This window comes from Rhopilema esculentum, chromosome 15, assembly GCF_057945365.1.
Source record: "Rhopilema esculentum isolate cy_ngs chromosome 15, ASM5794536v1, whole genome shotgun sequence".
Taxonomy (NCBI): Eukaryota; Metazoa; Cnidaria; class Scyphozoa; order Rhizostomeae; family Rhizostomatidae; genus Rhopilema; species Rhopilema esculentum.
Window position 1 is genome coordinate 4,175,984 of NC_142829.1, and position 24,884 is coordinate 4,200,867.

Genomic DNA, 24,884 nt, shown 5'->3' on the forward strand with positions numbered 1-24,884 from the left:
CGCTTCATTTACGATTTCACAGGATAGATCTCTTCTTTCAAGCATGGTAAACTCAAAGATATCAGGATTCTTTGATCGACTAGTTTTTGGTCATTTGATGGCAAAATAGCAGGAGTTGTGGTGCGAGTGGACACAAAACGTCATGAATTATAGAACGTTTACAGGATAGACAGAGGGTAATAAAGCAAACCGACGCTTTTAAAAAATTGCCATCAGAATACCAGCCGGTATTACTTCTAGACATATTTTCTGATTGAGATCCATTATAAGTTATGGCAGAAGCATCGGTTTGTATTTCAAAGGAATCAGCAATCAGCAATTCAGTTACAAAATCGATGATCTACCGACACATCATTCTTTTTCAGTATGAGGGTATTCGACAAAAGATAGCTTACAAGAAATATCGGTGTTCTCGAATTTAGACGAATTACAAAGTCGATCCTGGCGAGAACAGGGGGGACGTGTCCCCCAATCCCCCCCCCCGTGGTGGCGCTACTGGGTCCTGGTTTCGTTGCGAGGCAAGTTTGTGATCGAGGCTCCGCCTTCATGTGCCATTATATTTCAAACATGGCGCACGCTTCTGTAAGAAATCTTGGGAGAATTGTATGCTCTGCAAGTCAGGCGGGAATGACTGTGAGAATCTTTAAGCTACGTTTAACAATTCATTTTTTTGCAAAGATCTTCATATTGTATTTTTGTAATTTGGACATGCGGCCTAAATGTAAAGACCTCGCAATTAAGCCCCCCAAGTTAAAGAAGTTGTAGTCTTGATTGAATTGATTGCTAAATGTGTGATTCTCTATTTTACTTTTTGCTCCCTTTTTTGGGTACGATTATGGATTTTCAATTCGTTTCTATGCCGTTGAATTGATATATTCTTTATCTCAGGTCAGCCAAACATTTTTGAATTATTATATAATATAACCAGCTTATTTTTCAACTCTTTTCAGGGTCTCCTTAGGCAAGCAGTGAGGCGAAACAATTTGTCTGGTTTAAAAAGTAAGGATTGAATTTAATTACGTATTTCTTCATTTTTTCATCCACAGCAGAACCCCAGAAGGTCACTTTAGTTTTTCTTGTATACAGAGGAGTCCATTCGATAATGTCATCATTTCCTGGAAAACAATAGGCGTAACAGCTGTGAATTATGGGTGAAAATTTTTCTTGTGAACAGGTATGTTTGGGTACCTGGTCAGCAATAGATTTTTTATACTTGTGGGTTCAACTAACACATCATAATATCTAAAACAGGAATAAAAGAACAGATGTGTTTAAAATTGTTATTTTAAGAAGCAGATTAAATTGCCATGACTAGTGGTCTTTTATGTACTCAGCAACGAAATTTCTTATTTTGATATTTTTGGGTTTCATCAACACATTTAGCTTATAATTTTGGGTTAGCTAAAAACTTTTTTGAAACTTTTAAATGAATTTTGATAACTGCAGATGGACCTTCCTGTTTATAAGTTTGAGTGACTCTCTTGGGAGCAGAACACAAAGCTATATCTTCCTTTTGGGACAATTTTCACTATATGTAAGCGCAGGGTTGATTAGATAATTGGCAGGAAATCAGATAATACTCCTATAAACTCACTCAAAGAGAAAGTCCACTTTGAAAAAAATATTTAGCTGAGTTACATTTTTCTGTCTCTTTTGAATGACCCTTGATATCAGTAGTTTTTTACCAATGTCCTGCTAAATAAGACCATTAAGAATTGTATTGCATCAATCTCAATGGCACCCCCTCCCCCCTTCCTGAAGACATTTTTAACATACTAATAGTTTCATTAGATGTGTCAAATTTTGTTTTAGTAACCAAGGAGTTGCTATTGGTGACCCCTTTGGTCCAATGTTGGCTTATATATTCGTTGGCTTTCACAAAAACAATTTTTTAACCAGATCCAGAAACTGCTCTATTTTAAAGAGGTTGACAACACTTTAGTTGTTTTTAACTCAGAGTAGAAATGTGTTTGTTATCATGAAAAACTCAATTTGTTGCATTCAGCTCTGTATTGAAAGGAGCAGAAGAACCCCTATGAGTTATGTTGACATCTTCATACAGAAAGAAGATGCTTGGTTTCTTTCCAGTGTCTTCATAGGAAATCAATGTTTTCTATGCAAGATATTTGTTTCTTGGTCCAAAATTGGTTTCATAAAACCCTTAGCACACAGTGGTCCTATAACTTCTTCCAATTCTAAATTTGGTCCTGAACTTGGCAAAACTAAGGAAATTTTCCAGATAATGGCTACCAATAAGATATTGCTTCACACAAAAATTACTTGTTTCATGTCTGGTACTGAGAGGTGTCCTATACAGTAGAATCCCGTTATAACGTACTCGGTTATTATGTACTTTCGGATATAACGTACTGGTGTGCTTGGTCCCGGCAAAAGGTGTGCTTGGTTTCAATCAATTAATACTTACCCTTGTTACAACAAACTTAAAGTACGTTATAACCGGATTATACTATATATTTAAAAAATGTAAAAGCAACCTATTGTTTTTCCACTGTAAACAAAGCCTTTGCTCTTGTAGTTTCTAGTAGTAAGGTCATGCTACCATAACTCTAAGGCTTGAGTTCCTACCAGTCAAAAAAGGTTAGGCATTTTTAATTTTTTGTGCCAATATGAGGCTCAATATGTAGAAGGAACTAGCCAGCAACAAATCAATAGAATAAAACAGCATGCTGTCTTCAGCAACAGGCAAAAACTGTTCCGAAAAGAGATAGAGCAAGCTTATTCGCCAAAATCATTGAGCAGACATTTCAGGGCTTTATGCTTTTCTCCACCAATCCGTTTCTACAGGTCTTTCTATTTGTGTGCTCACTCTGCATCATTCAAGTATATGCTCCGTCGTTTGTTCTTGGTCACATCCTTTACACTTCCTATATTTCCAAAGGAGTCTTATTTTTAGTATTTCTGCTGCTTCTGAAATGTGTTCTCCAGCCTCCCACTGTTTTCGGTCTATCTCAGCTCCTCATTCTTACCTCGTTTTGAAAATAGCACGAAAAAGCGAAAGCCAGTCATATACTAAAATACTCTTGTCAGACACTCGTCAGAGTATAAACATCGGATAATGTTCAAAGTTAAGCAGAAAATTAATATCCTGATGTGGATCGAAAGTAACATGAGCGGAAGAAAAGTGTGTTTGATTAGTTCTTCGTATTTGACCGATCGCTCCCGCTAATGCCTAGCGCACACCCACATTTTGTTGCCAGCGACGGCGCCGTCGGTTGAATTTCTTTGCCTGCACACTGGTATTTTTTTGGCGTTAGTCCATCTCTTGGTCTCGATTTCATTACAAGCATTGATTGAGCAAAAATGAAAATTCACTGTAATATTTTTTCACATGGGAATGACATTCTCAGGCAAAGGTGAAGGAGACAAATAAGCTGGGAGTGCTGCAGACCCTCTAATCAGGCAAGATTTGTTACATTTGAGGCCCAACCTCGGGAGTTTTTTCTCAATAAAGTAGCAATATTCGGACAAGATCCATACTAAGCCCTACTTAGCCCCTCCCCCCCCCCTAAATTTTTAGCATCTGCGACGCTTGTGTTCTCCGGTATTAACGACATAGGAAATTTTAAAGAGAAATGGATGAAAGTATTGGTAGACTTAATTAAAATTGGAAGAAGAAAACGGAGAAAAGGAAATAGGACCATGTGGGTTTAGTTTTGGATTGGTCGAAGAAAATTACTGCAATCTCTCTCTTGGCAAATTTAGCAAGAATATACCCTGCAGAAAAGCGCCAGTGACGGCGAAAAAATTTGCTAGGGTGCGCTAGGCTTAAGGTGAGAGGTTCGTGCTATTTTCAAAATTTACGGTACGAAGGACTTATTTGGCTACTTTCGAATCATTGCCAGCTAAATGTTTACCTTTGCCAAATGTTTCCAGCTTTCTCTCTTTATTTCTTTAATACTTTTTATCACTATTCTCAGTTCTGAATATGTTTTCCTACACTTTTGGTAGGTGCCATACTATTTCTTTTCTCTTTCCAGCTCTTACCTACCAAAGTATGCCATGTGTCCGCTTTTTTACGCTATCTAAGCATAATTGCGTATTTTGTTTCAAGCTATTCAAAGGGACAGCTGCGTGACTTTTCTAGCAATTCGGTCTATTTTAGATCATTGTGATCTGTTCTCTGAATGTTTTCATGCAAGTAGTTTACTGTAAATTTTTTTCATGTTGAAAATATAGTACTTATCTTAGAAAATTTTATGCTATTTCTGAAAACTGCCACCCTTCAAGTACAATTTCTGCCTTTCAACTTAATAATACTTTAAAAGCTATATGGTACTTTATAGGTGTCTTTGCTGAAATTTCAACATCAAATAAACATTGCAAATCTTCGCTGCAGAATATGTATGTATTTCTTTGCATTTTATTTTATATTGCAATTTAAAGGAGAACTGACACGCAAAAAGAACTTTGGCTTATTCTATGCAGAATTTGTCGCTGACTTCCAATATAGTAAAATTTTTCTTCTTAGATTCGCCGTTTTTCTGATACTTGCACTTTTATCCGTCAACCACAGGCAGGTATCGGGAATTTCCCAAAGCGGAATCAAGATTATCGCCAGGAGTTGTTAAAGTGCCACTGAAATGAAAAAATGAAATTGTTTTTATTGTCAATTCTCATACACTATTCATCACTGATTTCGAAAACAAGTTTAGTTTTTTCATTCAGGGCCCATAAATAAGGATTTATGGGGATTTTTTGCCGGTGGGTCGTGCGAAAAGGGGTTAGGGCAAGTGACGCATTAAGATATACATAGTCAATTTAGCCATAGTGAGGGCTGTAAGAAGTTGAAAAGTTATCAATTGTGTAAAACGTTATACCAGCATGGAACTTTGTTGAAATAGGCAGCTTGATACGCTGAAAAAGAGGTTGTGAATAGACGCTGGAAAATATCCCCTTGTGCTATTTATAGACTGGGGTAATAGGTTCCAGACCAAGGAACTTATTTTCATAATTTTGATTTTGGATCGCGGTTCTTTGACAATGATGCTACTACGATCGTCAGGGACGCCGAGAGGACACGGCCAGAACGGAAAGGCGAAAAGATATTTTCAACCACGAATTTGAGATTAGCTTAAATCGATTTTTTTTCTTGCAAACGCACAAAAGGTTTTACTTTTTAAGGCATAATTTTGCTACTTTTAGTCAATTCCATTTAAAAATGGATTTCATAACTTTTTGAGGTCCCCTGACCACGAAGCCCTGGGGCAATTTAACTCCTCTTGACGGCCCTGGTGATTACTGATGCTTTGATAGTGTGCAACGCAAGTTGGAAAGTGGGGAAACCGCCGAAAAATGTGCAATTTGTCTGGTTCTATGATAGATAAACTTTTCCCTTGATAAATTTGCTCCTTAGAATCAAGTATTGCGCTACTAACTTTTACTCATAATTTGTATAGCTGTTCGCAAAAGCATTCGACACGCTCAATAATTCATAAAAGGTAAAATGATCGGCACGAAGTCTTGGTACAAACTGCACTCAACAAGTTTGCTTATTTCGTTTGGGCTCGTAATGTTTGCAAGAAAACACCTTGCACATGGCTTGTAGTTAGATAGTTAGCGATATCTAGAGCACAAGTACCGCACTATTTCCGTCCACTTCGCAATTTTTTTGGTTGTTCTATCGCACTCGAAATATAGTGTTCAGTACAGAAGCCCGCACCATTTCCGCGACTTGTAAATGTTAATGCGTCACACATTCCCGAATTTCTCACAGACCGCGCACAGATTTTCGCACGAAAAGTTTTAAAAATCGCAACTTTGAAGCGTTGTAGTTCAAAACAGTTAACAATACCGAAAAAAGAACTTCACCATCGGATTCAGGAGCACTCTTGACAGAGAAAAACATCAATAAAAAAGATTTCGATTTTCTCATTTCAGTGACACTTTAAAATTCTCGGCTGACGTCACAAGTGACATGTTAACAATGCCGTTGTAAAGGCTTTTGCCGCGATGGTGAAATTTCGTGTTTTATTGAAAATATTCTACGATAAAAAGACAAAAAATTGTCAAGCATTTCATTTATAAGTTTAAAGAAGCTAGAAAATCCTAGCTGCAGGTCTGCTAGGACGCTAATATCCACATAAAATTTATTTTTATGTCATGATATCTTCGAATCAGTACACTCATTTTTTTTATAAGAAATGAAGGTCGATGTTGAGTACTCCAGTTTCTTAATGTCCTGGAATTTTCAATACTCATTGTTTCTTACGAGTTTCTTAATTATGATGTCATGAATGATGTTATGAAATGTTCGTGATCTTTTTTATCATTTCATGAGATTCGCTTCCGTTCCGAAACTGTATTTACATGTGGGAAGTATATTTTTATCTCTTGTGTTATAAGTTCTAGGCCAACTAAGCAATCATGTTCTTGGATTTTACAATAATCAGAGAGATTCATATGAAATTCTGATTGTACACATATTTTTCTATAAGAATATGAAATTCTGATTGTACACGTATTTTTTATAAGAAACAAAGGTCGATGTTGAGTTCTCCAGTTTCTTAATGTTCTGGAAATTTCAATACTCACTGTTTCTTAAGAGTTTTTTAATTGTGATGTCATGAATGATGTTATGAAATGTTCGTGATCTTTTTTATCATTTCATGAGATTCGCTTCCGTTCCGAAACTGTATTTACATGTGGGAAGTATATTTTTATCTCTTGTGTTATAAGTTCTAGGCCAACTAAGCAATCATGTTCTTGGATTTTACAAAATTTCGTTGTTTTCAGTTTTGTCACGATTTAATAGTTTCTCAATTTTTTTGCTTCGAGTACTGAAATTTCTTATTTTTTTCTGACTGTCCAGTACTCGTGACTTATAGCCAGTTTATTATAAAAAACTGAGTGTATGCTTTGAAACATTGGAAGAATCTCTAAGATTTTGAAAAAAGGGGTCGACAACTGGTGCCGTTTCTCCAAAGTCTTTATTTGTATAACTACAAATTAAATCACAAAAGCAGGGGGTGGGGGGGGGGGGTTGAAGCAATAGCCAAAAGACAAACGAAATCCAGTGAAGGCGGCGGTAAAAGCGATCCTGCAACCTGCTCTGGGTGCAGAAATAAGAATTCAAGAAAAAACGTTGGTTGATGGGAGCTGCGAGTGTGACTGAACTTGACGATCATTTTTAAACAGAGGTTGAGACATTAGGGAATAACCTAGTCTTGCACAAAGACCATCCCCCGTCCAAGTCAAAACTTTTTGCAAAAGAAGATAATGCGCCAATTAATATTCCTATGACATCGAAACAGTAACTAAATTTCTTTGACTAAGGCTTACTTTATAAGGCCGCATTTAGGTCGCGTCGAGTTCAAATCAGACAAAAATTTGAATAAAATTCGACGTAAAAGCGACCATTTAAAGTGAAACTTCAATTATGTGCTGCATTTCGAATTAAGTCCGTCAGGATTTGCCGAACTCAACTCACAAATGCGACGTAAATGCGGCATTGCTTTATACGGTCGAGTTTTTGTTGAACCGAAAACGCTGGGTCACATGACTATGCATAGAGCGGCAAAGTGCGCATGTGCATATCACATTTGGCAAACGCTCGTTGCCTTGTTATGTTGCGTTGGTGCAACATCAGGACATGTTGATTGTTGCCTTATAGATTTATGGCGCCAAAATTTTCTTTTCTTGTGACTATTTCTCTGCTGAAAATACAAAACCGACGCTACTTCCAAGTCTTGATTAAAACGAGCTATATTTGTATTTGTGCCTCTTCAAATTTGGCGCAATTTTACGAAACTTTGGCAAGAATTGAATTTAACGCGGCATTTAAAACACTTTTAAAATGACAGCTGCATTAATGCCGCTTTTATCCCGCACTCATTGAGTTGAATTCGACGCGACCTGAATGCAGCCGTATAAAGTCCCCCAAGAAGTCAAATTCTTTGGCTAAGAGCTAAGAGCACATTACGTAACTTCAGCCAAGCCAAGAACATTGACACATTGAAACAATCATAGAATGTTACATTGATAACGAATAACTTGCAATTCCGTTTAGGACATCATAGGCATTTCATCTAATTAGGCTGATTAGGCCAGACAGAGCAGTCTGGACAAAGACACTTCAATTTGAAATGAAATTCTAGCCTGTTCTTTGTTCATAATTTCGTCACTATTGAACCATGGGACGACAGTCTGCCCTAGCAACAGCGCTGGTTGGTGGCACAAACTCAGACGGCCGAAATTTTCCATTTGTTTTGAAATCAGTCAATTATGTGTCAAAAATGCAAAATTAGCTCCTTTCGCGTGCACAAAATTTAATAAACATTTGCCGCAGCATTTTCTTAAAGGTTTCTATAGAGAAACGCCCACTCGTGACGATTTTCGCCTCGAGTCTCAAGTTGTCGGAACAATTGTCGTTTCTCAACTTAAAACGCCCGTTATTCAAAAACGGTAACACACATGGTTATATCATTTGCCCATATAGTGGGCGTGTCCCACAAGCAAGAAGGGCGTGGTCCCGATCCCAAAAGATTTTAGCTATAGTCACCAAAAATCCTGGATCCGCCCCTGCAAAATAAACATTTGTCCGCAGCATTTTCTTAAAGGTTTCTATAGAGAAACAAAATACGTGCTGAGAACATGTCACTTATGACGTCAAAGATGATCGCCCACTCGTGACGATTTTCGCCTTGAGTCTCAAGTTGTTGGAACAATTGTCGTTTCTCAACTTAAAACGCCCGTTATTCAAAAACGGTAATGGTGATTTAAAAAAAAATTTCGATCCTGGAATCTGCTTGTCAAAAACTACCGTTTTAGACAAACATGTTTTTGCTTGTCAGATCTCCTTTAATGGCACCTCGCTCGTCTTGGTTATGCTTTTTTTGCTTCAATGTTTTGTGATCCTTCATTTCAGCTCGTACCACTTTTGAACTGCAGCTATCGGTTTTTCAAAGTGTTTTGATAAAATCTATTAAAAAAAGCCTTACTTGTTTGCTATTCCGCTTATTATGAATCTGAAATGCGACATCTTTGCATTTTTAGTCAAGTGAGGATCTACGATTGAGCGAATATCACTTTTTCATTAAATTGTTATGTATAACAGTTATTAATAAATCATCTAAAATAATCTATGAAAGTTTCATCAAAATATTCTACACTCGGTCATGTTGATTCAAATTGTAAAATTTTGCAGATCTCTTCACTTAAATTCAATTATTGCTTTGGATCGGTGTCAGTTGGTTTTTAGTCTAATTTACAAGAAATGCAGGATGCATCGGCAAATTAAAAAACTGCTTATTTTTAGTGGGCCACCAAAGGCTGAGTTGCTTTATTATTGGAACCATGTGGAGTTTAATCTAAACGGGCCTCTTGCGTTTTTCTAGTCAGGAACTAATAAAGCCCCGGCCAAACAACTCGATTTTTCGTTCGATTTTTTACTCAACAAGAAATCGAGTCGTCTGGCCACCTTGTCGAGCAAGTCGAATGGCGTCGAGTGATGTCGAGTGAAGTCGAGTGAAGTTTGATCTCTATCAAAAAAGTCGAGTGAAAAGGGTGTTGTCGAAAGAAAATCGAATCGTTGGGCCACCTTGTCGAGTGAGTCGAGTGAGCGCGTGCGCAGTTATCATCTCTTATGCTGGGCAGGGAAGCATACTACCCTGGGGCCTCGAAGTCCAGGGGACCTTTTTAAATGATGAATTCCATTTTAAGAATGGAATTAATTAAAAGAAACAAAATTATGCCTGAAAATAGTAATTTGCTTAATCAAAATAAGTACTTAATGGCGGTTCCTGCATTAAACGAACGAACATGGTCTTATATCGCTAGAGTTCGTCAAGAGATTGTAAAAGGATATTTGCACGTAAGATAAATACGGCAGCCGATTTGCGCTTCTTTGCCATCATTTTGTTGGCATGAGTGAAAAGTCGAGTGAAAAATTGAGCGAGATCTGATCGTTTGGCCACTTATGTTCGACTTCGCTCGATTTTGAGATCAAATGTCGAGAGAAAGATCGAGCGAAAAATCGAATCGTTTGGCCAAGGCTTAAGTATGTTCAAATCTAAACATCATAGGGTGCCTTGTTGCATAAGAAAAAGCCTTTGTTCGAAAACACAACAGCAACATTTCACAGAGAGTTTTTGCAATTAGCAGAAGATAAATATGCAATACTTTGAAACAGCTACTTTCCTTCTACCAACTGGGTTACTTTTCAAAAATATGGCTTAAATTTAGGCTTCAACCGTAAAAAAACATGTGTTCGTTTCTCGAGCGATTTCAGTGGTAGGCAAGATTAAAGTGATAATCTTGCCTAAAATCACAAGATTTCCTCCAGCGAATGAAAATTGACCGAGGGATAGTTCACTCTTGCAAAAAGTGTACGAGATTTCCACAAAAACAAAAGGATTTCCAGGGATTTCTCATAAAACAATAGGATTTCCAGGGATTTTCTCATAAAACAATAGGATTTCCACCAAAGGTGTACGAGATCTTTATGAAGTGATTTGCCCCTCGAAATTGACAAGCAACATTCATCATTATCATTTATAATCTTTAGGACTTTTTTGGTAAAGAAAATTTGCAAAGATTTCCAAATATTTTTCAGTAAAATATTGCTATTTCATAGGAAAAAATGGCAAAGATTCTCCAGAAAAAGAATTTTTTAATTTGAAGATGGCATGAGATAGCGGTAAAAATTGCATACCGAAGCACTTTTCGTCTGACACATTTCAGACTATAAACGTCTGACAAAGAACGAAAGTAAGCTGATAATTTGCATCCAGGTGTGGATCGAAAACATTGTGAAAGGAAGAAGGACACGTTTGATTTGTAATACTTAAGGAATCAAGAATCTGTTCGATGCAGGTGCCTTTACATGTATGTTCAAGCTTAGATGTCAACATTTGAAAGTATTTGAAGAATTATTCCTGGTCATGTAGACGTAAATCTCTTTCTAAGAGATGAATTTTCCATTTCTGTCGACGTTCTGAATAAAATTTCTAAACTAGTATCGTTTTTGCTTTTTTGCTCATTTTTTGAATGAAATCAACTTTAAGATTTTAAGCTTTCTGATAACAGTACTCGTGTAAATCAGGCTTTGTACTCTGAAGAGTGTCAGACGAAAAGTGCTACAGTATGTAATGTTTCCGCTATTTCATGCCATTTTTAATTTTTTTGAAGATACTTAACGGTTTTGGGGGAAGACTTTGTACATTTATAGACCCAAAATTTACCTGAACTTTATTCATTAGCTAAAGGCTTTTAGAAATTCAAATCAATAAGACTATGGCAGAGAAAGACCAACCTTGAAAAAGAATATTTTAAGGGCACTGTTGATCACTGAGAGAACTCTGAACTCTGAGCATAAAGATAACAAGGGATGCTAGTTTTTGATTGAAAACACTGCTGATGGGTTTCTTGTTTGGGAAACGGCTTAGCGATTTCACTGTGCAGTTTGTAGCTGTCAAATTCCTTATCGCATTTGGAATTTACCGTATCGCATTTTTTAGCCAAATTACCGTATCTCTTTTTGGGTTTATCCAATGTGAGCGAACACTAAAAGCGATGCTACATTGCTAGCCATATTATAATTTTTAATTTAAACTCTAGGGAACAAGCTTGAAACTGAACCTAAAGGGGGTTTGTTAAATTCAAAGCAACTTCTGGATTAGTGTCATTTCACCTGGAGGCAGCCATATGAAGAATAGATATAAAAAGATCAGTTTTTAGCCATCGTTCTCCACTGTAAACATCACATTTAAAAATGCTCTCTTGTGACTAGATTTGGCTCTAGAAAGACAGCTAAGTACACTCTCTTATAATAAGAACCAGAACCAGTTTTTGCCAAGGCTCGATGTTCTTATTTTTTTGATGATATGATGCCCGGATGTTCTTAACTTTGCTTATTTTTCAACACTGATTTTTTCCAAATTTTTTATAAAACTACTAAATAATAGTTTTGGATGCTACTTTTAGTAGCAGTGTTGATTTGCTGATTTCATATGCCACATCTTTTTTTATATATTCTTATATATCTTTATAAAATATACACAAGTTTGCCAGACGATACCACAGGAAGCATGGGAATACATAGCAACCCTGTAGCAATGTACAATCAACATATAAAACAAAATTAACTACAATTAGAAGATGCAAAATGAGCGAAAAAGAATAAAAGAAACTATTCTTAAAAAGAGGAGAAGGCCATATCTCAGGAAGTTTGTAGTAGTTCTAACTAATTTTGCACGTTTCGAGGTATTCCACCGTGTTCTTTCTGCTCATGTGATTATAATTGAAAAATTATTGAATGCACAGGCTACTTGATACTGCATGAACCTCGGTTACGACACGAACCTTGGTGACGACACGAGCCTTGGTTACGACACGAGCCTTGGTTACGACACGAGCCTTGGTTACGACACGAGCCTTGGTTACGACACGAGCCTTGGTTACGACACGAGTTTTGCTCAGTGATTCCGATATTTTATCCAGATTTTGAATTTATCGCTGTGCAATTATTCTTTAAGTCTGTAATCATAGAAATTTTTTATTGTTAAGCTGGAGAGAAGACTCGTACAAACCAAAAATATGAGAATCAAAATTGCATCAACTTTACTAACCTAATATTTATTGTTAAATTATGATCCCACCTTTCTTGTGTCTGGTACCATACATCATCAATAGCCTGTTTTCATGTGTTTTGAAAGCGCATTGATATAACACATTTAACAGATTCTTTCAACTCATAATTTTCGTAATTGGACCAAGTTCTGATTTTATTTGTGCTCAACTAAAGGGGCTTTATGTAGGAGTCGGTTGTGGGCCATTTTGGAATAATTTATTCATTTTGGAATAATTTATGCATTTTGAGTATTTTATGCATTTTTGAGTATTTTATACATTTTGAAATAATTTATGCATTTTCAAATAATTTATGCTTTTTTGGAATAATTTAGGATTGACATAAACCTATTTTGTTTTCTAGACTCAAGTCTGCTGGAGTCAAAAGCAAGCAGAGATTCAACATGAATGAAATGCAACGATGCCTTGCTGTTGTAGGTATGTTATTTCGTTTCTAATCAGAGTGATTTCGTTGCAACAAAACTTTTTTGTGAGCTGTGTGGACGGATAAAAAGTTTCAAAACGGGGCAGTTTGAGTGGTTGTGAAAAACAGGAGCAGTTTGAGCTATTGCTGGATATTTGAAAAAACGGATAAACAGATTTGTTCAGGTATACGCGGCTTCATCAGAGAAAAACCCCACTACACCCTGACGCCACTACACGAGAAACAACCATTCAAGTATCATAACGAATTTCTTAGTATTGAGAAAATTTTGTGCGTAACATTGGCACAGAAATTCGTGAACTAGTAACCTTTTTTCATTAATATAATCTTCAGATGAAGATAAGCATGTTTTTAGTGTTCTTAAAGGATGACGTCACAGAAATATATATATTTTTCTAATTTTTGAATTTTGATCTCGTAACGTAAACGAGCAATATGAAATGCCTCTGACTGTGAAAATCAGATAAAAGTGTTCCGAATTGGCTGAGATATGGTCACATGAGCACAGGCTGTTTCCTCATCAAACTCAAATACACAGCAAACTTCAAATCTTTCCTTGCTATATCTCACCCAATTTGTGACATATTAAACTGATGTCGCATATTTAAAAGCATTTCACGGTGCTTTTTTAGGTTAAGTGGTCAAAAGTCAAAAGGTCTAAGAATAGATTTTTTTATGATGTCATATATAAGAACTCTATTAATGTAGTGTCATATAACGTTGCCAGGCCCAGCACCACTGGGGGAAGCAAGGGGGCCATGGCCCCCATTTTTTGCTTGATAAAATGTTAAATTAGCTAAAATTTTCGTATACTTACTATATTGAATGAAAATCCACAAGTAAAGCAGCATCAAGAAAATTTTGCCACTATGGGGACTAGAGGGGGTAAGAGAATAATCTATTTACCTTGCTGCCTCCCACCGCTCAGTTTTCAATAGATCACCTGGCCCCCCGTTGCTGATTGGGAAGACGAATGTTGTTACCTAAGTTTTCTCTATAGTAATTTTTTGCGTAAGTAGTGGGACATTAATTACACGTGGCATGAATCTTCTGTCTTTTTCTGTCCTTTGAGCAAAAATTCATGTTTGCGTTCTTTTAATCCAACCGAAAGCTGTCAGCTTGATTCTTAACCCACAAAGCCTTCCTACAGTTAGTTTCTTTAATTTTCTGAATATTTTGTGATTAAATCTAAATTGCTTTGCGGAGAAGCAAGTAATAAAAGAAAGTTCGTTAGAAAGTTTGTGTGATTTGTAGCATTAACCATCTATGTTCCTTCTAGTAATTAAAGTTACAAAGTTTGCGAAACTCCATACCGGCTAGGTGAAGCTTGATCTTAAGGATCGCAGTGCTCAGATACTGGTGGATGAAAGAAAACCACATCTTTCTATATATCTATATAATCCAATAAAAAGTTACAATACGTATTACTGTCTACACTACTAACAAGAACTACTTTACAATGCTACTGGGACGAAAACCCCCGGGGAGCAAAAGGCTGTATCTACCCCAAGGGCGTTGACATATATATACACATAAATGTAACAATAGGAAATAAAAATATGTTACAGATAAAAAAATTGGTTACGTGGTGTACATTTTAGATTGAAACGACCTTATTCAAACCGATTAGTATTGCAGATGAATTGTAGAGTCAAGTTGCGAATGTTCCTATTGACACCTTAAGGGAAAGTTTCATTGCCATATAGTAAAAGCTGAGTTAGAGCCTTATTCGACAGGTTTGTAGGTCCAAGAGGTCGTAATATGTCAAAACTCCAGCAAGAAGATCTTGTCGTTGAGCAGCGAAAGAAGGGCAAAGCAACAAGAAATGTTCCGCACCCTCAATGCCATCATTCGAAAGGCACATTGGGTTTAAAGTATCCCTAAAATTGTGTTTGAATTTGTGAAAATTTAATTTGCTTAGATCAACTCTAAGTTGAGTCAGAAGGGATAAACCTATTGGGTCATGAATTCCGAAAACAGACTTTGCAGTGGGGCCGAAGACAGACTTGACAAAAAATGTTTCTTGAAAATAGCGACAGATGGTGCAAGTCTCAGCTCTGGTTCAATATTGTTCCATTCAGATAAATATTGAGGATAAAAACTAGATTTGAATTTTTCTGTTCTCGCCATTATTTGCCCTAGAATGTCCTGACTGCGAAGAAAGTAATGTGACTGATGAAGCTGAGGAATTGAATTCATCATAAAAACTGGGGATGAAATTATTTACAATCTTGTAAACAAAGTATAACGTTTGCTCCACCTATGAGAACTCAATGATTCCCAGCCGAGCTCCGCATACAATTTTTGTCGCGAAGTTCCCCTCCATGTACCATTTTAGCCTGGATATGGTATATAACATCCCCATAATCCAGGTGAGGTCGTACATAGAGCTTATAGAGTTCATTTAAAGTATGCCTAGGGAGATATTTGGAAATATCTTTCAGCAGGCCGATACCATTTTTTGTTTTAGACATAGCTGATTTGATATAAGCAGCTAAAGAAAGCTTTGAATCTGGGATAATCCCAAGATGTTTATGTTCACTGACTTTCTTCACTAGAATATTATTAAACAGTATCTTTGGGTGATCAATTCCAATTCCTTTCCTTGAAACTGCTTGTTTTTGAGGGTCAGGATTAAATGATATTCTCCAGTCATATGCCCATTGTTTTATCAACTCCATGTCATGATTTATGTCATTTGCAGCTGTAGCAGAGTTCTGAACTACTGTAAAGAGTGATGTATCGTCTGCAAAAAGCTTGACATTGCACTTCAAATTTGCAGTTAGATCGTTTGTATAAATAAGGAAAAACAGAGGACCCAGAATTGAGCCATGGGGTACACCTACCAAAATATCTCCCCAATTCGAGCTCTGTTCATTCAAAACAGTTCGCTGTTTCCGATCTTTAAGGAAGCATTGAATAAGAGATAGAAGTTGTCCTGAAACACCATATCATTTTAGTTTGTAAATTAGACCCTTATGCCATACCCGATCAAATGCTTTGGACATATCAAAATACACGGAGCGAACGTCGAGAGGGGGATTACAGTCAAATGCTTTAAAGATTGTACGCATTTCGGTCTTATGTCTGCAAGTTTGTGAAACGCTTAGCATGAAGGCCTGAAAATGAATGCAGAAAATCCATAGGTGTTGATAACAGAAAGTGAAGGGCAGTCACAAAAAACGATCAGAGATGTGTCTGGAAAGAATTTTCAACAAGTAGGAAGCTTGAAGTACCTTGAATCAGAGATCAACGCCGATGTGAAGGGGGGGGGGAGTTCCTGATGGGGGTGTTCCTGATGGGGGTGTTCAGGAAGTGTCAGGAGTAGCATATGGTAAAAGGAGACCAAGAGAAATGAAATGTAGACTATGATCACAGATGAGACGTGCTGCAGTATGGAAAAATGAAAATATTGTGAAAAATTGGATGAGATGGCTGGAGTTGAGGATGTTTCAGTGGTTTATTTTTTGTGTGGGCACTTAGGAACAAAATAACAAAATAAGAAAAGCTTGTGGCATTATGCAGTGGCAGTCATGATGAAGAAAATTATGTTCCGATGTTTTTGGCCTGCTCAAAAGGGCCAAAATTTCTTGAACATAATTTTATGAATTGATATTTTATGTCTTAAACCTTTAGATGTTAAACTCAACTTTACCGAAAAAGTTTGAAATTACCAGCAGGCTCTTCCAAGAGTGAGGGAGGGGGGGGGGCAAAGCATTTAATTATCAATTTCTCTATTTTTGTTGGCGGAATCGCAAACCAAATTTTATCTTGTTGTTGCAGCTATGATATCGAATGTATCAGTATCAAATGTGACGTCGGGGTCAGATTGTGATATGCTTGAAGGATCAGAAGAAGGTGATGAAGTTTGCTCTCAAGGGAAAAAGCATAGCCGCCGATCAATATGTACGTAGCTAGTATTAAAAGCACTAGACTTGTAGTATTTTTTCGTGTTTATACTTTTTTGTGAGTCGATAATATGATTTCTAGTGTAAATGTTGCTTTTTGCTTCATGAGTTGTTTTGACTTTACAAAAAATGGCGTATAATCTACTCAATATGTAGGCAGTTTGATTGGATTGGAAATGTTTTAGTTTATTCATGTAAAAAAAACTGTGCAAGTTATGAGACTTCATTGCATGCTTTTCTAAGATTTCCCTCGTAATCCAGGGCGGCTTGATACAGTTAGTGAACTTGAGCAATCAATGACGCAAGCTTGATACAGTTACTCAACGTGAGTAATCAATCATGCTTGCTTGATGCAGTTACTCAATGCACGACCTTAAAATTGAGAAAGCAACTTGCTGAAAGCTTAGTGTTGACGAAGGTTGATTTACACGATCATGTTTACTCGCCACTGACAATCACCCAAATAAATAAACTGCAACGATTGCAGAATTGTGCAGCGAGTTTTGTGCTTGGTCGGTATGCATCTTCAGCTGATATTCTCGAACTTAACTGGCTTCCAATAATTGAAAGAAGAGAGTTGAACTGCATGAAAATGACTTTCGAAGCGATTCACAACGGGAATTGGCCATCCATTAACTGCATTGAAATAAAAAAGACCAGTCGTACTCTTCGTAATACTAACGAACTGAGTCTGGGCACATCAATTATCAGGGATACCTTTCAAGATACTCCAAGCAAATTCTCAACAAATTTAAAAAACTCTCAACAGAAATCAGAGAACAAAAATTGTTGACCTCATTCTGCACAAAACTGAAAGCGGATTTAACGAGACGTGCTAAAGATCGACTTAGTCAATTTTGATTATATTTTTAATACTTCATTTCGCTTTTATCGCCTAACTTACATTGTAACTTATTCCTTTCACAGATTGCAACATTTAGGGAAATTGTATTTTTAGCTCGAGTTGAAGAGCAAAAATAATTGTGGGTATACTCAATAAACCTTATCTGTATGTGTGTATAATTTGCGCAATCAGTCATGCCTGCTTGACACAGTTACTCGACTTGAGCAATCGATTATGCCTGCTTGATACAGTTACTCAGATAATAGATACTCTTTCGTACACACAGTATACTTGCCAGCTGTTTTTTCTTCATTTGTAAACAATGGCAGCTTGACAATCCCATCAGCATCTGTTTTTTGAAATTATCAAGTTTCAGAGCGGGTCTTCCAAATGCATATGTGCAAGAAAAAGGTTCAGAGGGCAGCCTCGGTTACAAAAGTAAGGGAAAGAAGAAGTGGTTCTACACTTCTAATATCCGTGCTCCTTGCATCAATGTGTCGTTGTTTGAGAGAATCCTCAGCGTTTGCTTAATAAATGTGTTGCTAATGAATTATTGACCCTACGCCTGTTTACTTACCGAAAAACAAGCATAAGGCTCAAATCTTGATTGGTTGAGAGTTTGCGCTAAATCACTTGGCCTCTCTCGCCACTGAGCCAATCACAGCCCGGAAAGTGTAAAAAAAAGTAGGCAGAGCCGAAAATTGGGCATTTTTACCACCCTCCGCTGGTTTTCGACTTCTTCTTCCGTTTCGGACTTTTGTCTCTCACTTGTCGGCAAGCATGCACGAGAGAGTGTATCTGCTAGAACATTTTCTTTGCCAGGTTTAAAGCAGATTTTAACATCGTACGATTGCAATCTTAGTAGGAACCTTTGCAGTCTCTTTGGAGCAGAGGCAAGTGGTTTGCTGACAATTGAGACAAGTGGTTTGTGATCCGTCCTAAGTGTAATCTCTCTGCCATAGGCATAGGTATGATGATGTTCAACTCCAAATACTTGTGCAAGCAGCTCGTTCTCTATTTGGCTGTAGTTTTGCTCTGCAGGGGTGAGGGCTCTGTATGCATATGACACGTGATTTTGCATGAGCACGAAACCAAGCCCCTTTAATTATGCATCAGCCTGGCCTTCTCTTGCTGCCCTATGGTCAAAATACTTTAGAACTGGTGCCTCGCAAATTGGTTTTTGTATGTCATCAAAAGACTTGTCATGATCTTTTCCCCATACCCATGATGCATCTTTGTGGGTCAAATTTCTCAGAGGTTCGCATACTTCAGATAGTCTGGGGAGAAACTCAGTCAGGTATTTTACTATGCCAATGAACCTTTGTACACCAGCGACGTCTTTCAGCTTGCTCATCTTTGTGATGGCTTCAACTTTTGCGGGGCCTATCTTGAGACCATTATGTGTTAGGGTATGACCAATTAAGGAAACTTCATCGCACTTGAACTTGAATTTGTCTTTGTTCAGCTTGATGCTTTTCGTCGGCATCGTTTCAAAAGCGCCAGCATGTTCATGTCATGATTTTTGACAGCTTCTTCGTATGTTTATCCTCTTCCGGTAACGAGAGCATCGTCAGCGACTACATACACCCCAGATAGGCCTTCAAAGCACTGATCAAATTTGTGTTGGAAATGTTCTGAAGCTGGTTTAATTCCAAATGGCATCCTGAGGTACCTCCAACCATGGTGTCTGGAGCGTGGTAAGCCTGCTTGATTCTTGGTCGAGCTCTATTTGAAGGTACCCTTCCTTCAGGTCGATTTTGCTGAAATCCTGCTACACTTTCAAGCTCTGGTAGCACATCCAATACAGCCTTGAGTTTTGCTTTAAGAGCAATGGGTACTCTGCGAGGAGGCATGGCAGCAGGGGCTTTGACTCGTCAACATCAAAGTGTACATAGTCTCCTTTTACAATAACAAATCTGACAGTGTAATCAGTCTGGTTCTTTGCGTTTGCTACCTTAAGTTTACAAATACCATTTATCGGTAATAAGGCTTGACTGTCCAGGCGCAAAGATTGATAAGATTTTTCAACTTTTGTGCCTGGAGGAACGAAATGTACTGGAAGAACATTACAGGTGGCACCTGAGTCAAGTTCAAAACAAACTTGCCTGCCTTTATAATCATGGCGGCAAAAATTTGTTCTTAGGAGGGGACTCCAATACAGCATTGATTTCCAAATTATTTTTGGCTGAAATTTCAGCAATGAGAATTTCATCATCACTAGAAGTGTTTCTTCCTTCTTGTATGAATCTTCGCTTTAGAAATCGTATCTCTCATACCTGGTGATTTCTTCAAGCTGCACTTTTCAACAAAATGGTTTCTCTTACCACAACCAGAACCGAATTTGCCGAAGGCTGGGCAACACTCTTTGTTTCTTTTATGTCTACGACCACAAAATTTCAACCGGAAACAAGACCTCTTGTGTCTCCAATGGTCTTTCTTGGACTGCTTTGCTTTCCAACATAATTTGCCATGAGATCCTGATTATCATTTTGGCCAGCCATTACTCTTGCTTGAGCAGTAGTTGTTTCTGTGGCTCTGTATAAGTCAATGCATCTAGATAATGATAGTTTTGGTCCCTGCAGTAGCTTACGTCGCACGGCATTGTTATGAATTCCACAAACAAATCGGTGACGTATCAACTCATCATTAAGTGGCCCAAATGCATATGTAGCTGCGAAGGCACGAAAAGAAGCGGGATAAGTTTCAATTGACACTTTTTTGTTCCTGAGTACGAGTATTGAATTTATAGCGTTCGTAAAATACATTTGTTTCTCCAATACAGTAAGTATTCCATACTGAAAAAATTCTCTCAATGTTTTGACGTTCACCCTCCTCCTGCTACGGAAGTGAATTGTATATTGGAAGAGTTTCCGGTCCGATGCAAGTGATGAAAGCAGCCACTCGAAAATTGTCAGGTTTAGACGTCAAATTCGTAACAGTTTCGCACGCACCATAAATTTGCTTCCATTGCTTCCAATTCTCTGCTAAATTCCCTTCTAAGCTAATTCGTGGGGATAATGGCACGTTAGATATGAACACCGATGTTCCGCTATTTCCTTCAGAGGCACTAGGCCCAGACACGTTTGGATCCGGATCTGTCATCGCGAAACAAGAACCAGCAAAGCAATCATTTACCTCCTAAACATAAAAGATGAATGTTTCACCTGACACCGTGTAAAAGTATCCGGTGAAGAACAACGAAGAACGCCCCAACTCGGACTTCAATGCATAACATAACGAAACGGGCGCATGCCCAACATAACGTAAATACGAGGCTAATAACGTCACAACAAGAAGACGGCATTGGACGAGTTGAGCGTCTTCCCAAAGCTGATCACCTGAGGGCATAACCGAGAAAAGATAGCTGCTCCAAAATGGTTTAGTGCGCTTTTATACGACCTCACCAATAACCTAACAAAGGTAAACGAAGAGCGATAAGACCTCTCTCAAGTCCCGAGACCTTGAAAGCGTTTCACCAATTAGAGCAGACCTTGAATCTGTTCACCAATAACATCAGCCCTTGAACAGCATGTAAGAAGAGCTATGCTCCAAGGAAGGCATGTGTGGGCCAGACTCTTCTCTAAATGCAGGTTCTACCTTGTCAATAAAGTGTGGATGCAAGTGTGGTTTGACATGCACTGGACTCTGTTTCTGTAGCGGGAATTGCCAATGCTAGTAAAAACTACAGCCACTGTCAAAATATGAGTTTTTGATTAGATGTTGTTTTGTTTGAATTAAATTTGGCATCCTTTCTGCTTATGAATTTGTCTATTCTGCTTATGAAAATATGCACCTTGCAGAGATGCATATCTCAGAATAGGCATAGCATATCATTTCTTTTTACACTGTTTTAATGTTCTGTAGACAATCATAACCTGTTTGAAATGTACTTTTCTTGGCCAAGCTTTGACCAACTGAAACGTAACCCTGGTTTAATACTTCATGAACATTTCGCTCTCAATTTCTTGTCAATAACGATGTAATTCAAAATGCAAGAACTAAAACAATTCAAAATTTATTGAAACTTTTGGGGTAAGAGGCAAAGAACTTTATTTATATTAATTTGCCTCTCACATCGCATCTTTAATTTACACTCAAAGCTACAAATATATTTATCAGACGCAGGGAAATGGTAACAGTGTCTTCAGGGCAGTTAGATTACGGGTTTAGTGAATTGTTTTGAAAGCATCAACTTCTCGTCTCATCTGATTTTCAATTTTTATGTAAATCTGGGATTCCAATATCATTTTGTTGGCTAAAGAGTTGTAGGCTTCACTGCAACAAAGTATTAAATCGTATAGATGATTTGTCAGGTAATCGAGTTGAATTATGATTTACAAAGTTAGAAAGTTCTTCAAGCAGGTGCAAATATGATTGGCAATACAGGAAAAATGAGTGATTGATTCGACTCCTGTGTCGCATCCGCACATGGGGCTATAGCATGCAAAGTTGTGTTCAAATTTATGCTCTTTTAAATATCTTAATCTAACGCGAAGCGTAGTGATGAGTGCGGAGTCATGACTGTTAGTTACAGCATGCAAAGCATTTTTTAGGGGCCTTGTAATGGAAATTTATGGTTTTAAACAATGATATTGTCTAATAGGCTCTTATTTCAGTTTCCAAAATTTTGCAAATTTAGGCACGATAGTGAAAGGTTTAAGAGTATCATGTGGAATTTAAGTTTTCCTCTCTGAAAACATTACGTTCTCCTAAGCTACCATACTTATTCTATTATTAGCCGACTTTATTTATAAGCCGCCTTTGTTTTTAAGCCGCCCTTGAATATAAGCCGCACCCACAAAAACCATGCAAAAAATCAGTTTTACATGACAGACGCAAAAACTGATGAAAACCTGATTGTGTTATTAAACCAAAAAATAGACATTAGAAAATCAACCAACAACAATATCGTCCACCATAGGATAATCAATAGTGCCATGAATTATTTCTTTCTTATCTTCTACATTATCACCCTCAGCTTTAAGCTTGGCAAAATCTTGATAAAATAATGTAAGCCACCCTTCCTTTATAAGCTGCGGTTGATTATAAAGTGGAGCAAAACATGCCAAATAATAATTTTATTGACGGTACTAAAATGACACTCGACTGTTTTTATATGGCTGTAGTTCGTGTATTCAGTCTTGAGCAGAGCAACAGGGTTTTAAGAAGAGTGGGCTAATTCTTATGAATCTTTGACAAGTCCGCAAGTTACATTCTAGGAAAAAGTATGAATGCTTGAACTAACTTGTATATGATAAAATGCCTGTATCATCAATATTTTTACTCTACTGCTGCTTGCAAGCATTCTGTGAGCGAAAGTTTCTATTTTCTTTGCGCTCCGAGATATGATGTCTTTTCAAGCATAGAAGCAATGCTTCAGCTTGCATAATCTCGTTGATGTTCATTGGTAAAGCGCTAAAAGCTGTCATCTCACGTTTAATCTTTGAAACACCTGCGGCGTTCGTGATTGTCTAAATCAACCAATCATGTTGTGCTGTCCAGTCTCTCCATATCACTCGTCGCTTTGTATATAGCTGTATTTTATTTTTTATGGGAACATTGATATCTTTATCTGTTTGCGAATGGATGCCTCGCTCGCCAAACAAACACGAAGGTGCCATACTGAAATTTAAAGGTTAGTTGCTTAGTGCGAATTTCTTTCAAGATACGAGGAAAGATTTTGAAGCAAAGTTTTAACTGTATATTGTTTTTGTGTTGGGAACAGTTTCCACCTGCTGTTTCTAATTTTTTGTTTAAAATTCTTAAAAATTTTGTATAGAAATACTTGGCAGTCCAGATTTGCAAGAATATTTGTTTCAAATTTGATCCTTCATACTAAAGGAAGGCTTCCTTCACAGTGATTTGTCAGGATCTATATTCACGCTCCCCCAGTTTCCAATTTTACCTTAAACAGCAATATCAAAGTTTCTCATCATGCTTAGAGGATGAATCTCCGACTTTTAAGCTTTTGTCATACATGTCATTACGCTCAGCCGGAGAAAAGATGATACTAAAACCACAATTTGATTTTCATTCTTACAATGAAGATACAGGGATAAGCGGGTTAAGGGTTTACCGAAGGAAGACGAACTTCGCAAGATTTTGTTTATATGAAAGCTGTTACTTTTAAGAAATCGCAAAGTTTTATGGCGCGGGTGGATTGATATAGATTTTATCTTGAACATCTTAGCCTGCGATTTCTGTTAGACATAATTAATAACATGCAGGTTCTTGACACCGTTGTCTTTTGATGGTGAACTCTGTTCTTAGCACTTCGCAAGCGAACAAGCTTCCTTTCAGCACATTGCTGGAAAGCATTTATTTAAATATTGTTTAAATAATTTCCCGGCATATACTTTTTGCTTGTTTTGTGTTTTAATCCATTTTCTTTATTGTACATTTCGTTTATGTGTAATTTCATCATTTAATGCAAGTATCTGTCCAATTTCACCGGAGTTGCAACTTAGTGTCTTTATTACAAGTTCTTTAATCACTGCAATAAGTTTATCCCAGGATATTCGCAGATGGGTGATGTTAATTGAAGGACTTCGTTGATTTTTAAGTATTTGCTGCAAAGATAATTACTGGCATCTATACTTAAATATTTGGTTAATTGTGATCGACATGAAAAATAATGGCACAGCTTTATGACACTGCCTCTTCATATTGGTGATTCTTCCTTTGAAGGGAAGTGGTGTTTCAAACCTAAGGGAATTAAAGGGTTGCTAGTTTGCAGTTCACTCGAAGGATATGATTTTGCTACTTGGTAGTTTCCGTGGGGAATAAAGGGGTTGACATTTTGAAGTCCTCTTTGGCGTCATGGTTTTGTAACTTAGCAGTGCCTTCGGGGAATACTTGGTTTCAGCAACTGGTTTAAGTTTTTATTTACCATCGGCTCTAAATAGTGAACATGCATCGTCAAATTCAACCTTACTTGTCAAAATCTGCCCTCATTCTACTTTTTAAGTTCATTTTCTTCCTTTATCTGACTTGGTGACCATTAAAATACTGAACATACTTTTTTCAAGAAAGTACAGAAAAGCCCACTCACATAATATTCATAAGGAATTTGCCCAGTCGGGATAACATTCTTTAAATACAT

The 24,884-nt window shown here is 37.3% G+C and overlaps 2 protein-coding genes across 3 annotated transcripts in view; both read left to right on the forward strand.

The window, feature by feature from the left end:
- Positions 1-524: 524 nt before the first annotated feature.
- LOC135685070 (uncharacterized) lies at positions 525-17,159 on the forward strand. The gene is made up of 5 exons (XM_065200821.2): positions 525-633; positions 951-999; positions 4,305-4,362; positions 12,950-13,023; positions 16,814-17,159. The coding sequence occupies exons 1-5, from the start codon at positions 547-549 to the stop codon at positions 16,942-16,944; spliced, it is 399 nt and encodes a 132-aa protein (XP_065056893.2). The 5' UTR covers positions 525-546; the 3' UTR covers positions 16,945-17,159.
- Positions 17,160-17,309: 150 nt separating this feature from the next.
- Positions 17,310-24,884, forward strand: part of LOC135685465 (gamma-aminobutyric acid type B receptor subunit 2) — a 56,723-nt gene continuing 49,148 nt past the window's right edge. For both annotated transcript variants that reach the window (XM_065201422.2, XM_065201423.2), the window contains exon 1: positions 17,310-23,417. The gene's annotated coding sequence lies outside the window, so the exon portion shown is untranslated. The remainder of the gene's footprint in view (positions 23,418-24,884) is intronic.

Excerpts from the sequence above, each read along its gene's own strand:
- LOC135685070 (XM_065200821.2), top strand. The coding sequence starts at position 547 with ATGTGCCATTATATTTCAAACATGGCGCACGCTTCTGTAAGAAATCTT. Across the intron at positions 1,000-4,304 it reads CAATTTGTCTGGTTTAAAAA|GTGTCTTTGCTGAAATTTCA; the intron begins GTAAGGATTGAA and ends GGTACTTTATAG. Across the intron at positions 4,363-12,949 it reads AAATCTTCGCTGCAGAATAT|ACTCAAGTCTGCTGGAGTCA; the intron begins GTATGTATTTCT and ends TTTGTTTTCTAG.